The sequence below is a fragment of the Rhinatrema bivittatum genome, chromosome 6 (genome assembly GCF_901001135.1).
Source record: "Rhinatrema bivittatum chromosome 6, aRhiBiv1.1, whole genome shotgun sequence".
In the NCBI taxonomy this organism is placed as follows: domain Eukaryota; kingdom Metazoa; phylum Chordata; class Amphibia; order Gymnophiona; family Rhinatrematidae; genus Rhinatrema; species Rhinatrema bivittatum.
Window position 1 is genome coordinate 112,996,836 of NC_042620.1, and position 16,274 is coordinate 113,013,109.

The following is a 16,274-nucleotide window of genomic DNA, read 5'->3' on the forward strand; positions in this document are numbered from 1 at the left end:
CATGGTAATCCTCGGTGGTTCCTTTGCACATTTTTGTGTGTGTAACATCAGCACTCGCGGGTGCGAACCTTTATGTGCACCTAGATTCGCGCCTCCTGTTGTGAACATACTTATGCAGCTTGGTGTGCGTGCTTACAGAGTGGCTGAGCACGTATTACATGCGCATTACCAAGTTTGCATTAAGCGTGTAGATGAGCATGTATTGTGCATGTGACTGGGCGCATATCCAATTGCAAACCTGGCTGTGTAACTGTCTGCTGAGGTGTCTTCAGCACATATTTTACTGTGGCGTAAATCGATCAGACAACTCCTTGATGCCAATGTCAAAGAGAGAACAATACAGCCGGAGTTTTCTGCGGGCCTGTGTCAGTGCTGTCTGGATGCTGGAGATGATTTGCCCCCTACTGATTTTGCTGTAGCTGCTCTTTCTCCTCAGTCTGAGGTGAGTGGGGCTGGAGGTGACACAGCAAGGGTGTTCCCTTCTTCAATTGATCTATTGGTATAGATGTGCTCAGCAGAGTCTCACTCACAGGCCCTCAAGGTTTGGACCTATGGGGTCTGGTGTGGATTCATCCTCGTTTGGACCTATGGGGTCTGGTGTGGATTCATCCTCTTTTTTTCCTGGGTGGAATTTTTCCAGGGACTACAGCCTTTCTTTAGGAGCATCCTTCAGAGACGGCATTGGCTCCTAAATCGGGGTCGCATGCTCGGGGCCCTCCTGTGTACGCCGCCGCTTGCAAACGCTATGGTGCAAGAATGCCTGATGATGTTTGAGGAGATGTGGATCAAGATGACATTGATGATAATTTGGGTTGCTCCCCTCTTGAGGAAGGGGAAATTCCCCTGGATTTAGAGCCACACAGGACTCTTCTCCGTTTCTTTCATAGAGATGAGTTGCTGGGTCAGATTACTCAGACTCTGAAGACCTTCGGGGTGGCTGGGAGTGATTCTTCAAGTATGCAGAAGAAGGATCCCGTATTGGTCACCCTATGGAAGGCTTCATGTTTCTTTCCCCTCCTGGATGAGATTCAAGAGTTGATTGACTTTGAATGGACTGTGCCAGAGGCGAGTTTTAAAGGAGGACGCGCCTTGACGGGTTTATATCCCTTGGATTCACAGTCAAGAGAACAGTTTCCCAAAGGTGGATGCATTGATGTGTTCTGTTACTAAGTGAACGACCATACTCGTTGAAGGAGGGGCAGCTCTAAAGGATGCTCAGGATAGAAGGATTGAAGCTATCCTTAAACAAGCCTTTTAGGCCATGGTGATGAATTTGCAGATTGCCACTTGTTGTTCCCTGGTAGCTCGAGCTACTCTGCGCCTCTCTCAGGAGTCTGGGAGAACGGTTTCAGATGGCAGAGCAGTAATAGAAGTGTGGGCGGCCTTCTTAGCTGATACGATCTGTGGCCTTATTTGCACTCCCTCCAGAGGTGTTGCTTCTGTAATAGCGGCTAGACGTCAGCTTTGGTTGCGCAAATGGTCGGCAGACATTATTTCTAAGTCCAATCTCACCAAACTGCCCTTTAAGGGTTCTCTTTTGTTTGGCAATGAGTTGGAGAAGATGGAAAACAGATGGGGAGAATCCCAGGTCCCTTGTTTGCCAGAGGATAAGAAGCCAGCTTCATGACTTTTTTGGACAGGTGGCCACTCTCAAAATGTCAGGTGATTTTGTCCTTATAGGGGAACTTCCTCTCAGAGACCCTGTCCCTTCAGTAGTTCTTAGTCCTTTTAACCCAGAAGGCCTCGGAAGATTGCAATCTCTGGGAGTTTAGCCTCATGATCTTCCCAATGAAGGTTTCAGACTCAACTGCTGGTGCAGGAGATAGGCTGTCGTCTAGCTCGCTATTATCAGAGATAGGTCCAGATCACATCAGACTAGTGGGTCATGGGATTCAGGATGACTACGCTCTAGAATTTCTTTGTATTCCTCCAGTTGCCTTTATGATCTCTTCATGTAACTCTCCTCAGAAGAGGGTAGCAGTAAAAACTACATTGAGAAGACTTTTGGACCTGAAGGCCGTAATTCCTGTTCCCGAATCGCAACAAAATATGGGCTGCTATTCCATCTATTTTGTCATACCCAAGAAAGAGGGGTCCTTTCGACCCATCCTGGTTCTCAAAGGAGTCAATCGTCATTTCCGGGTCACCCATTTCAGACTGCCTCCTCAGAAGGATCTGTTGCATCAGGGACCCATTCTTTACAAAGATTCATGTCAATTTTGTCTTACAGTTTGGCCCTTGAGAGGGCTAGGTTGTTGAAGTGTGGTTATTCACCTGCAGTGATTTCCACTTTACTTTGGGCCAGGAAAGTTTCAACATCTCTGGCCTTTGTGAGAGTTTGTAGAATTTTCGAGGCCCAGTGTACAGAGCGAGGTTCTCAGCCTCTTAAAGTGGATATTCCATTGATTTTGGAATTTTTACAGGGAAGATGGCTTAAAGGTTTGGCCCTTAACACCTTGAAGGCTCTAGGGGCAGCTCTTGCAAGTTATAGGGGGTGAGACAATAGTGGGCCCTTGTCTTCCCATCCTGATGTGTCCCAGTTCTTGAAGGGAGTTAAGCAACTTCATCCTCCCTTGCGACTGTGGGACCTTATTCTGGTCCTGAATTTCTTGGCGGGTCCGACTTTTGGGCTGCTACATGACCTTTCCTTGTGGCTGCTTACCTTGAGGGCAGTTTTTCTAGTGGCAATATGCTCTGCATGTCGGGTTTCCGAGTTCCAGCTCTTTCTTGCTGTGAGTTTTTTCTGTGTATGACTCCGGAAGTGGTATAGCTTTGGAACGTGCCATCTTCTTTTGCCAAAAGTGGTTTATTTCATTTGAGTCAATCTATTTCCCTGCCCACATTGGATAGGGTCAGAGATGAGAGTATCATCTTTTGCATACTTTGGATGTTGAGCGTCATTTGCTGCGGTACTTGGAGGTTACTAAATCTGTCCGGAAGTCTGATTGGTTGTTTGTACTCCATGGTGGAAGTAAACAAGGTGAACCGGTGACATGGGCAACTATAGCCCGTTGGATTAAGGAAGTCATCATGGCCACCTATGTGGATGCCGATTTTCCTTTGCCAAAGCAAATTAGACCGAATTTCACAAGGGCTCAGGCAGTATCGTGAGCAGAGATTCGATTGTTGTATTCTGTTGAGATATGCTGAGCGGCAACTTGATCATCCTTGCACACCTTTACCAAGCTTTACTGCTTGGATGTTTGGGCTCAGGAGGACGCTGCGTTCATGCGAGTGGTGTTGACTGGATTGCGGGCAGCCTCCCAACCTGTTCGGGAGTAGCTTTGATACATCCCACTTGTGGGGATTGGCCTGCCTGAGTGCAGAGGAAGGAGAAATTACTACTAACCTAATAATTTCCTTTCCTCTAAGGAAGACAGGCCAATCCCCGACCCACCCTTGGCTGCCGATTCTTTTGCTTTTCGTTTGCCCTTTAGGTGTAAACAATAAAGAATGTTCTTCATGCTATTTGTTGGAGGACAGGTAAATGGCTTAACCAGCTCATCAGTTTACTACCTATTCTTTGTTTAGTCTGAGCGCTATTGGTTGGAAGCATGAGTGGTTAATTGTTAATAATCATTTTCAACTATATTCAGTTTGTTCACAGTTTGGCTTTTTCAGAGAATATTGGCAGGCTAATGTCAGGGCAGAGATATATATCTATGACGTCAGCTTTTACTCTCTCCATCTGCTAGTAGAGGTGCATAACCCACTTGTAGAGATTGGCCTGTCTTCCTTAGAGGAAAGGAAATTATCAGGTAAGTAGTAATTTCTCCCTGTCACATGATAGTAGTGACACGGCTCATACTGATGACATTCAACAGCTGCAGAGGTGTGGTCAAGAAGATTCTGATGTCCCACCTGCCTGTGAAGAGCCAGACACTTTGGAATGGTAGGGCTTCATTCTGGAGATTTGGGGGATTGAGCTACCTCAGGGGTTTGAAAGTAGGGAGTCTGATATGGCTACAGCAGGAGTTGTTTAATGGCCACTTGCAGGGCGTGCTTGGAATGTGATGCTGCTTGGGGAAGAGGGCAGCTTGTGATCTGAGGATATTTGTGGGTGAGGAAAGCAACCCCCCCCTTCCCCAGTATCTGACTGTTTTCATTTTGGGGTGGTTAGCATGGGGCATTCAGACAAATTTTGGAGCCTTTAGGTCTTAGCAATCACAGTAAAACTTTAGTATCTGATCCAAGGCAGGTGTTACTTTTTATTAATATTAGCAAGCAAGTATATGACAAATAGCATGTTGGGGAGAGCATAGCATGCTATTTCCTATGAACATACTAAAGCCTCATTTGCATGTGATGTCCTGGTCACACTTCAAATTCACACTATCATCTTCTGACCCTTGTTTAGTGTGTAAACTAAGTTTATATTGTATAGCATGCTGTTTTTCCAACATGTATGACTTTAATAAGCATGCTAAGATTTATTGCATAGTCCTCTTTGCATAACTTTATGTATTTTACATGAGACAGAGTAGATTTTATTTTCATATAGATAGGAGAGAGCACTTGAAATCTAAAAACTTGAATGTCCATGCAGCCATACTACATAAGTTATCTAGAACATATTTAATAAAGTATTATGTAAAAACACAGCCATTTTGCTCTGAAGACAGATCTTGATCAGATCTAGAGCTAATAAATTAATTTTTGCTAAGGAATGACTTATACTTTCCCAATAAAGATAACAGCATTTTCAGAATAAGGGTGATTTACACTAAAAGTACATACCTGTTCCCATATAACTCATGAAGCAGAAATCCCATCCTTGTATACAGAGTACTGCTTCTGCATCCCAAAGCCAGCTTCAGCTTTTGTTTCAAAACTTTGCAATGACATCTGTTAAAAAAAAAAAAAAAAAAAAAGCAAACTGATTGTAAAACATTTAAATTTATGAAGGACTTTGATGTAAAAATTACTTGTTTTTAGTTTAATTTCCTATGGGGAAACTAGCCTTATAAAATCATGTCCATTTGTCACTCCCTTAAGTGTGTACCCCTTCCCCAAATAGCTTTTTAATCATTCATCCAATTTCTTTCAAATCTGTGTCAGACAGCAGAACTCCCAGTGAGCCCCTCCCCTACACTTATACTTTTTATATGTTCTTGCCAACTCTGACAACCTGAATCCCATCATCTATAGCGAAACTGACTAGTTCGGTCCCAGTGTAATCTCAGGAAGATCAGAACACATTGTGATGTTATCAAGTATTTTTAAAACTGTTCTGCTATTGCTTAGTGATCACGGCCCTTTTGATTTTAATCATTTTCTGTAGTAAACAAAGTTCCTATTAGTTGTCTTGTCTAAACTAGTTTTTCCCACCTTCTCCTGGAGGCACACCTAACCTGTCTGGTTTTCAGATTACCATATTGAATACATATGAGATAGATTTGCATATACTGGGTCTCCAATGTATGCTAATCTATCTCACACATATTCATTGTGGCAAGCTTGAACACTAAATTGGCTAAACAGGCCTCTAGGAGAGAGTTGGGAAACATTGGTTTAGACCAGGAGTTGACAATGCTTGACCTGGGGTGCCACAAACAGGGCTGTTTTTCAGGATAGCCACAATGAATATGTATGTACTACCTCCATTGTATGCAAATATACCTCATGCCTATTCATTGTGGCTGTCCTGAAAACCAGACCTATTTTTGTGGCACTCCTGGACCAGATTTGTGTATCCCTAGTCTAGATTTTAAGGTTCAAGGAGCAGGGACCCTCTCTTATGTGTTGATTAGCACGGCATACATCTTATAGTGCTATATGAATGATTAATAATAGTAATAGTGGTAATAGTCATAACCGTGTGCACATTTCTGTAGCAAAGAAGGAAACTGGACATCAGGAAATGTTCACACATCTCTCTGTTAATGTAAATACCAGAGGCTACCCTCAAAATTCATATACAATTATAAAAAGAGCAAGCAATTAGATAATTAAAGTAATAGATATCATTTTATTCAAAGGACGCAGTGATAATCTGCACTTTGGGAGTCGGGACAGCTTTTGGAGAATCAATCCTGGACAATACTCCACGTCATGCTACAATTGTTACCAGGGAGTACAGTGAGCTTCTCCGGATCGAGCAGAAGGACTTCAAAGCACTTTGGGAGGTAAATATATCAAAATGTTGTTTATGTTCGATATGATGCATAACAGTTCCTGATCCCTTTTGCATGTCCAAGCTGTACACTCTGATCCCAGTCAGCACGGTTTCCGGTTTTCCTTGCCCAGCAAGTGCCCTTGTGCTTCTGTTGAGCCTGGTGATGTGATGGACTTGAGGCTGCACTCACAATATTGTTTAGTCATGTTTTTCTTCAATTAGCAGTAAAGAGTGTTTATATGTTTCAAAGCATGTGTCTGAAATCAAAGGAGGCGCATCAGAATTAAGGTTCTAAGTTCGCTGACTGGGAAAGCCATTGGCTATTTATGGAAATGCTTCCTCTCATGAGTGAGCAGTACACATAAACCTATGCTTAATGGGCAACCATTTATAGATTCTTTTTATGCCATATGTACATAGAATGTTGTTTAAAACATGCTAAAATTACTCCTATTCTAGCTGTTGTAGAGTGTATTCTTGCTTTGATGATGTCACTGAGCTGTAAGGAAAGCAGCTAAATACGTGGCACTAGTCATTTGATTTTCCAGAGGTTCTCGTTTGCATCATTGTGTTCCAGTTCTATCACAGTGCTTTCAAATCTGAAGACAAAGATTGAAACAGAAAACGTGTATCTAGGAAATTTGTTTAATGATTTATCAAACACGGATTTTATATAGAACCATTTTTGATCCCACATATATGGTCTAAATATGTTAGATTGCTTTGTTATCAGTCTAAGATGTTTTCATCTGCTTGTTTGATGAGCCCTGTATCTTGCCCATGATATACATATATCATTTTATTATTGAGATAGTTTGGAAAGGATTTGTAGGCAAGATAGCGCATTCTGCACATTTGGGAACATTTAAAAAATTAAGATTTGATCTTTTAGTAAAGTTCCCAATATTCTCCGTTTTATAATTTATAGATGTGTTATCTTTCATAAGAGCTATCTTGTTTTCATGTAGAGATTGAAAACACTTTTTAAAATCCTGAACTTCTTTCTCATGGTTATTGATTAATATGAGGTATATCATGCTCCTGGACTTGCTTGGAGACACCAGCCAGTGAGTTTAAAACAGAGTCCACTCTATAGGAAACGGATTTTTCCAAATTCGAAATTGCTTCCCAGAAGGAATCTAGAGTGACTTCTGCAGGCTTATTAATTTTCCCACAAGACGTTCCCACACTCAAGCTGATATCCAAATTAGGAATGTTGGCAGCATTTTCCCAAACTGATTGAGTGATGAATATGGCACCTTCAGCCCAAACTAATTCTCCCCAATGGCTACTAGCTTGTGAAGAGGAAACTTGCAGAGGACTGAAACCACCAGGGTTCAAAGGCTCTTGCAGAATGGGGCACGAAGCCAGGCTTGGATTTGTCAATAGGCACACTAGGCCCTGTGCCTAGGGCAGCAGAAACTTGGGGAGGGGAGCAGCAGGATGGCTGAAGATTTGCTGGGATGTTAAAGAGGGGGATGCAAGGAGGATCTGGACTTGGAGCATGGTAGGGACACCTTCCTTCTCTCCATCCAATGCAACTCAGATCCTCCCTCCCTTGATCTTAGATTCTATGCCCCAGAACCTGGAATCTCCCTCCCTTCCTTCCTATTTCTCCTTTCTCTCCAGATCCTGAAACCTACTTGCCAACCCTTCCTACTCCCTCTTCTCCTTCCTTGATCCAAGATCCTTCCTCTCTCTTTCTCTCCTCTTACCCTTCACAGATTCCTAATTTTCCTCATTTCCCATCTTCTCCATCCCAAGTCCTCTTTCCTTTTCATATTCTTTTCTCTTTCTCTCCACCCCATTCCTTCTCACCCCTCCCTTCCCCTCCCCAAACATGTCTCCTCCCTGTACTGATACTTGAGATATATTTTCTTCACCCAATAAAAATAATATAAAATTATATTAATCATAGTATAAAACTACTTTATTTTTATAAAGTAATATAAAACATGGAAATGTTTACGAATTTGCTTCTGAATTTTTAAATTTTTGTCACAGAGCAGAGTCTACCTCAGAGCAGCCACAGGAAACTAGGGGACTGTGCCTTAGGCCTTCTGCTCCCTATTGTCCAATCTCGGGAGGAGGAGGGATGATTGGAGGTGACAGCGCCAACGGCGCCTATAGGCGCCAAAATGATCACTCACGAAGTTCATTTTGTCCATTTTTTTCAAGTGCTGTAAAATTGAAAGCTTTCACAGTCACCTGAGTAGAAAGTAGGGAAATGCCAGAAACGGATGGGAGAGACTTGTTGGTATCCTTATGTTTCATTCCCATGGCGTTGAAAGTTTAACAAAGAAAAAGGTAACCAGAGAAGGAGAGAGAGAGAATAAAAACAATGCCAGAAGTGGCATGCCGCTGGGGTGCAGTTCTTAAATAGGTCTCACCTAGATGACATCAACTCTCAACAGTGGGGGCAGAAAACGACAACTTTGGCGATGTTAGGGCTTGCATCTCTGTCTCTTTCTATCCTTTCTCTCCCACATTGTCGGGCAGCAGTTCTTACATAGGGCTCATCTACATGACATCAACACTTAACAGTGAGGGCAAGAAACACCATCTTTGATGATGTTAGGGCTTGCATCTCAGTCTCTGTCTCTTCTCTCTCCCACTCACTGCCAGAGAGCAGTTCTTAAATAGGGCTCACCCAGAATACGTCAACACTTATTTATTTATTTATTTATAGATTCTTTTATACCGCGGTACGTATAGTTATACATCACCTCGGTTTACAGAAAAACAATAAATTAGCAACAGGCTTTACATATAACAGATTAAACGGTAACACAAAAAACAGCTACAAGCTTTACAGTAATAACGGGGTTCAAGGGAAACCTGCTAACTTCATTAACTATAATAACCATAATATATTAATGTTCAGGAATTACGCAGGAGCAATAAACTGTTGAGGGCAAAGTCCAATGTCACATAAAAGTCAATACACAGACGTTGCATGGAATGGGGGGGGGGGGGTTAAAGATTAGCAGTATGAGAAAAACAAATGGATAGAGGAAGAACATGAAGCAGGTAAGAGAGAATATGGGATAGCTGAATTTTAGGTTAGATATTAATCATTGAGAGCAGGCTTGTTCAAACAACCATGTTTTAAGGTTTTGTTTGAAAGTTTTGTGACAGGATTCAAGTCGCAGGTCCAACGGCATGTTGTTCCAGATATTGATACCAGCTATGGAGAATGATCGGTCTCTGGTGGATACGTGTTTGATGTGTTTTAGAGGGTGAGCAGCTAATTTCGCTTGGTGGATATTTCTAATATGGAGGGAGGGAGGATGATGGAGAAAAGGGGAATTGGATCAGATGGCAACCAATGCTGGGCCCTGATATTTTTGGTCTAGGGTACTGATATGCAGACATTAGGGAAAAAGTGCAGGACTGCTTCTATGCTGAAGTCCAAAAGCAAAGCATGTTCAAGCATCAGCATTGTATGAATTATCAGGAAGGCTGCTCACTCTATAAAAAAGTTGCTAAAATTTGATTTTTAATATTATTATCTTTAAAATAAAGCTTGGGGGTAACCTGCAAGGAGCGGGAGTTACTACCATAAGACGTTTGCTGGGCAGACTTGATGGACTATTTGGTCTTCTTCTGCCATCATTACTATGATACTATATTTTCTTCTAGGTCAAGCAGGATGGTAGCCCTCACACATGGATGACATCATCAGATGGAGCCTGGCACAGAAAACTTCTGTCAAAAGTTTCTAGAACTTTGACTAGGCACACTGAGCATGCCCAGCATGCCACTATCCATCCGTCCACGCAGGGTCCCCCTTCAGTTTCTTCTTTTCCGCGGACCTGTTTGCCTCACGTTTTTTTGTAGCTCTGCTCTTTAGAGTCTTTTCTTGGTACTTTCATCGGTATTTTTCTGCACTGGGTCCCCCTTCTTTCATTTGTGCAGTAAGATTTTTGTACCTACTGTGCTGTTCTCAATATCTGTTGGTCATCGACCCCTCGCTGACTCTTATTCATGGCATCGTTGGTTTTTGCCAATGCCCCCAGTATCCGCGGACCATGTCCATCACGGATCCACATGACTTTGCATTCTCTGCCTGAGGGCAACACATGACATCTGGGCCTGTCATCTTTGTGACCAAATGACCCCCAAGGGTCGTCTGGCTCAATTTGATAAAATGGAAGAAATCTTCGGGTAAAAAAAATCTGATTCTTTCACTCCAACATCAGGCGCCTCTACTCCCAAGGACCACGGGGAACTGATGGAGCTGCTTCCCTCTGTGCCCACTCCCCTTTTGGTGCCCTCTCATGAGCACGGTCCGGGAGATAGACATTCCCTAATGTTGTCGTGCTCAAGGACCTCAGGATCATCTCCATCCTCAGCACCGTGGAAAGACCAGGCGGAGCACCGTGGGAAACCTTGTAAGCATCGGCACTGGTCATCATCATCACATGGTGCTGTGCTTGTGGCAGCACCGGGGTCCTCCATGCTGCCCCCAAAGCAACCCCATGGAGAGGAGGCATCGCCTCCATCGTACCCGGGAGTCCTGGGCATTCCCCACTGACGTCGGTGCTGGGTACTGAGCCTCCACAGGACTTCAGGGAGCTATGGTGATGCCTTGTCCTGCTCCTCCTCCCTCCATCCTCGCTTCGGCAGACTTCCAGGAGGAGCTGAACCTCAGGGTGTAAAAGGCGGTGCTTCGACCCCTTCAGGGCATCGAGCTGCCAGCTCTGAGCTGGCGGTGTCTGAGCCTGCCCCTGCGATACTAGCACCACTGCTAGAGTGACTCTGCATCTTCTTCGGCGTCTGCCCTCGCAGCTGCCACCAGTGCCCAGGGGTCTCTTGATGCCCCAGTGGCCGCCGAGTCCTCCTCCATCTGGAGTCATCCCCATTATGGGTTCCTCATAGGAGGAGGATGCCTCCCTTCCAGGGGCACCATTGGTGACAGTACCATGCCTGGTCCGGTTCCCGGTACTTCGGGGCCCCCGGTGCCTTCGAGGCCATTGGTGCCTCCATTCCATCGGTGCCTTTGGCTCTGAGGCTGGGGGTCTCAGGCAGAGACCCTCCTCGGGGCAACCCAAGGGACTTCAGTGAGGAGGAAGTCCCATATGATCCCTGGGGAGATGATACCTCTGAGTCTTCCTTGCAGGATTCTGGAGACATCCTCTTGGATCCATCTCCTCTGGATGAGAGGTGTAGATCCCCGCCGGAGGATCTGACCTTTTTATGGGCTTTGTGCAGGCTATGGCTGAGTCTATCCCCTTCCAGCTTCTGGTGGAGAAGTATGCCCGTCACAATATGCTGGAGGTTCTCCAGTTCATAGTTGCCCCAAAGGAGTTGCTCGCTATCCCCATCCATGATATTTTCAAGGAATTGCTCCTCAGGATGTGGGAGCACCCAGTCCCCATACTGTCGGTGAACCATAAGGCAGACGCACTCTATCTCGTCCAGCTGACCTTAGGTTTTGAGAAGCGCCAGCTCCCACACCAATCAGTGGTGGTGGAGTTGGCCCTCAAAAAAGCCAAATGCTCCTGTACCTATGCTTCGGTGTCTCTGGGGCAGGAACACCGGGCTGCAGATGCTCTGGGTAGGAAGGTGTATCAAGGCGTGATATTGATCGCTCGCATTGCCTCCTACTGGCTTTATATGACCCAGCACACTTGGAACCTCTGGAATCAGGTCCAGGAGGTAGCCAAGCGCCTTCCCCAGTAACAGCAGGAAGCCCTCCTGGGTGTTGGCCAGCAGGGCCTCATGTGTGGCATATATGAGGTGCATTCCATCTATGATACTTTCGAGACTGCAACTGGGGTAGCAGCGGTGGGCATTGGGTCCCATAAGCTGGTATGGCTCCGAGCATCGTACCTCCGACCAGAGGTCCAAGACAAGCTCACTAACCTGCCCCTTTACTGGAGTGAATTGTTTGTCGACAAGGTATGGGATGCTATGGCTCAGCTGAAGGACCACCATGAGACTCTCCAGCATCTCTCTGCCAGCACTTCAGACCCTCCATCCTCGGTCAGGAAGTCCTCACATCAGGGCAACAGAAGGTCATTTTAGCACCAGAGGAAATATTATCCTTTGGCCCCATGTACCTGCGTGCTGAGAGGGAATTCTAGGGGCCACGCTCAACAACAGGGGACCTCCAGACTTCAGCCAGCTCCCCAGCAAAGCCTCGCCACAAGGTTTTGACTAGTCCTGAGGGAGCATAAGCCCAGAACATGTACCCTCACCTTGACGTCCTTGGTCAGAGGTCAGCTACAGTTTTTCCAGGACCAATGGCCGCAGATAAGCTCGGACCACTGGGTCCTGTCCATCATCCATCGAGGGTATCGGTTGAATTTCCTAAGTGTTCCAGAGGACTCCCCCCCCCCCCCCATTCATCGTGGGACCAGACCCCACATCAGGAGGTTCTTTGGACAGAGCTCTCTGCCCTGTTAATGGGGGGAGCAGTAGAACCTGTTCCGCAAGGTCTACAAGGATGGGGATTCTACTCCAAGTACTTCCTGATTCCAAAGAAAACAGGGGGGGTTATGCCCCATCTTAGACCTGAGGGCCTTGAACAAATATCTAAGAAGAGAAAAGTTCAAGATGGTCTCGCTGGGCACCCTGATTCCCTTCTTGCAAAGAGGGGAATCAGATACCTCCCCAGGTCATAGGAGGTACCTAGGATTCCTGGTGGGCAACAATCACTTCTAGTACAAGGTGTTACTGATTGGCCTGGCCTCGGCCCACGTGTCTTCACCAAGTGCTTTGCAGTCATGGGGGCATACCTTCATCATCTAGGGGTGCATGTTTCCCCCCACTTGGATGATTGCTGGTCAAAGCAACACATGTTAAGGGGCGCTTCATTCCCTCAACTTGACCATACAGTTGCTGAAATCCCTCGGGTTTGTTATCAGCTACCCGAAGTCCCATCTTGCTCTGTCAACCCAGTTGGACTTCATCGGGGCCCATCTGGATATGACCCAAGGCCGGGCTTTCCTTCCTCACGACCGAGCAGCTGCTCTAGCGTCTCTTGCGAGGTTGATCTGCAGCAGCCGACGGGTGCCGGCTTGCTTTATACTTCAGTTGTTGGGTCACATGGCTGTCTCTGTCCATGTAATCCCCTTGGCCTGCCTGCACATGCGGAGAACCCCTACGGTCGCAGTGGCGCCAAGTCTCCCAGGACCTCAGTGTGCGGGTGCACATCACGCCTCCCTTTCAGGTCTCCCTGTCCTGGTGGGAAATTCTCCCCAACCTGGAGCGGGGGCTTCCTTTCAGACCCCTTCATGCCAGGTTGTGCTTACCTCGGATGCTTCCACCCTGGCCTGGGGGGGGGGGGGCAGGGGGCGCATGTTTACGGCCTCCACACATAAGGTCAATGGTCGGGCCAGGAGGCTTCGTGCCAGATCAACTTCCTGGAACTTTGGGGATCAGGTATATGCTCTGGGCATTCCAGAATTGTCTGTCCAATCGAGCGGTTCTGGTTCAGACTGACAACCAGGTAGCGATGTGGTACGTCAACATGCAAGGAGGTACCGGATCACTTCTCCTCTGCCAGAAAGCTGTCCAAGTTTGGTCCTAGGCCCAGTCCAAGGGAATTATGCTCCGGGCAATGTACCTAGCGGGGTCAGAGAATGTGATGGTGGATCGCCTGAGCTGAGCATTTCATCCCCATGAGTGCATCGAACACACTTGAGACAGCTTTCATCGCAGGCAGGAAGAGAAGGCAAAAAAGGGCGGAACCCTCACGAGGCTCTTCCTTTTATTGTACATTCATACAAAGGCAGATGATGTGTCATTACATGATTGGCTACTTTCCCATAGCAACAGACGAGTCCCTACACTATTGGCTTTGGCTCGGGGGGTGTGCACGGATCATTTCATTGGCTGCTGAAATCTATACCTCCTGACTTTGTCCTGCCTCTGACTAGGGAACACCCAGCCCCTCCCCCAGGAATTCAGGGCTAAGCACAAGCCAGAGAAATACATGATGTCAGGTATCCTTTCCTAGGCAGAGAGGCTTAAGCACAAGTGATGCTTTTATTCAGGCAAAGTTCAGGGAGAAGGGAAGTTAAGTGTTTAAACCCTGAAATGGCTTGCTGGCAAGCGCATATTTCCCACATCTCACCCTTTCTGTTTTTGTTTAGGCAGCTCAGTAAAGCTTTAGACCAGGGGTCGGGAACCTTTTTGGCTGAGAGAGCCACGAACGCCACATATTTTAAAATGTAATTCCATGAGAGCCATACTAACTACAACCCCCCATCCTCCTAACCCCCCCCCCCCCAAGACCTGCCAAAAGTCCCTGGTGGTCCAGCGGGGGTCCGGGAGCGATCTCCTGGACTTGGGCTGTCGGCTGCCAGTAGTCAAAATGGCGCCGACGGCCCTTTGCCCTCACTATGTCACTGGGGTCGACCAATGGCGGCGGTAGCCTCTGTGACATAGTAAGGGCAAAGGGCCGTCGACGCCATTTTGATTACTGGCAGCCAACGGCCCTTTGCCCTTACTATGTTACAGGGGCTACCGCCGCCATTGGTCGACCCCAGTGACATAGTGAGGGCAAAGAGCCGTCGGCGCCATTTTGACTACTGGCAGCCGACAGCCCAAGTCCAGGAGATCACTCCCGGACCGCTCCTGGGCCCCCGCTGGACCACCAGGGACTTTTGGCAGGTCTTGGGGGGGTCAGGAGGGTGGGGGATTTTGTTAGATTTTTACTTTTTTATTAAAGATTTGTCTGCGAGCCAGATGCAGCCATCAAAAGAGCCATATCTGGCTCCCGAGCCATAGGTTCCTGACCCCTGCTTTAGACCCTTACTGAAATCTGTTATGTCTTGGTATGGGCTGGAAATAGGGGAAGGGGGATTATGGAGAGAAGAAAGCTAATTCGGCGTGGTGTGCCAGCCACCGATGAGCTCCTGAATCTCCATATCACCCAGAGCTGGTGCAGGTGGTGTGCCAACGCTGCAGGGCTCATGATTCCCTATTAGGCATCTTACAAGACATCTTTGTATTCGGGCTGAGAGCAAGGTTTCAATATGGATATGAGGTTTGGGTATGCACTGAATACAGCATCACAGGCAAATAATTAAGATAATTACAGTAATTATAATAGAAATCACCCCTTTGAGACCAGAAATAGCAGGGAGCCAGGACCATAGCCAGTCCCATGGAGAAGTAGGTATTCTGCCTGAAAATGGTGCATCAGCAACCATGGTTTCTATCTGCTCTATGGTATGTGTGAGGTTTGCTTTATAAACTGATATGTACACACAGCAATGAGATCCAATTAATGCACAAACACCACCCTTAAGGCTAAAATAGTGTCCAAGGTTAAAGCTAAAATAGTGTCTAAGGTATAGCTGTTCTGTAATGCTACTTCTCTAATCTGAGAGACTTCTGTTGTGAGTAGTTTTAATGCATGGACTGTCCGATTAAATATGGCAGTCGTCCAGTTAGCTAGGATGTGTAAGTCTCTGTAATTCATAGCTGTCCCCATTGGGGGAAACAGGCTTCTAGCTATCTGAGTTTCTGTATACTTTTCTATGGGATTATTTATCGCCTCCCTTTTGTTACGGAGCCTTGCTTTGGGTAAATTTTTGACTGCATAGTATGAGGGGAGGATGTAGCCTAAAGTGCATCTGTCTTTCCATCTTGGGGAAATGTACATATATGCTCTACGCCCACATAACATCCATATGTTTCCTAACAGATTAGTGGACATGTCATTGGTTATCATTTGGGCTATATAACTACAAAAGGTAAATCCTTCATCCCCTCTATACTTTCTGTACCTGCTTGGGTCTCCCACTGCACATCCTGAAATCTGCCAATTGCATACATATGTGGTATAATTATGCAAGTGTTCAGTGATTAATACAAAAGTTTGGTTACAATATGGATATTTCCCACCTGAAGTCCCTTTCCATCCCTTGTATCAATAGTCCCAACAAAGAGTGGCAGTCTCTTGAATACAGCTACCAATGTGTAGTATGGTATTATTAACTGGAGAGTTAATGAAAACACCTCTCTGTAAAGGATAATTAGTTCATACTGTAAGGTTAAATGGTACAGCATGCATCAGTCATTCTCCGCGGGCTTGGGTTGGCATGTGTGCGCAGATCCAACAGTCTGTTCGATTCAACAGGTGTGAAAAGTTCTGTCAGAGTCCTTGTTCTGAAATCGCCATAGCTGGAGAAATAAGGCAAAG

General features: G+C 46.0%; 1 protein-coding gene across 1 annotated transcript in view; it reads left to right on the forward strand.

Moving 5' to 3' along the window:
- RAPGEF4 (Rap guanine nucleotide exchange factor 4) overlaps window positions 1-16,274 on the forward strand; it is a 464,996-nt gene that overhangs the window by 83,180 nt on the left and 365,542 nt on the right. The window contains exon 5 of the mRNA XM_029605798.1: window positions 5,979-6,125. Within this exon, the coding sequence (XP_029461658.1) occupies window positions 5,979-6,125 (147 nt within the window). The remainder of the gene's footprint in view (window positions 1-5,978; window positions 6,126-16,274) is intronic.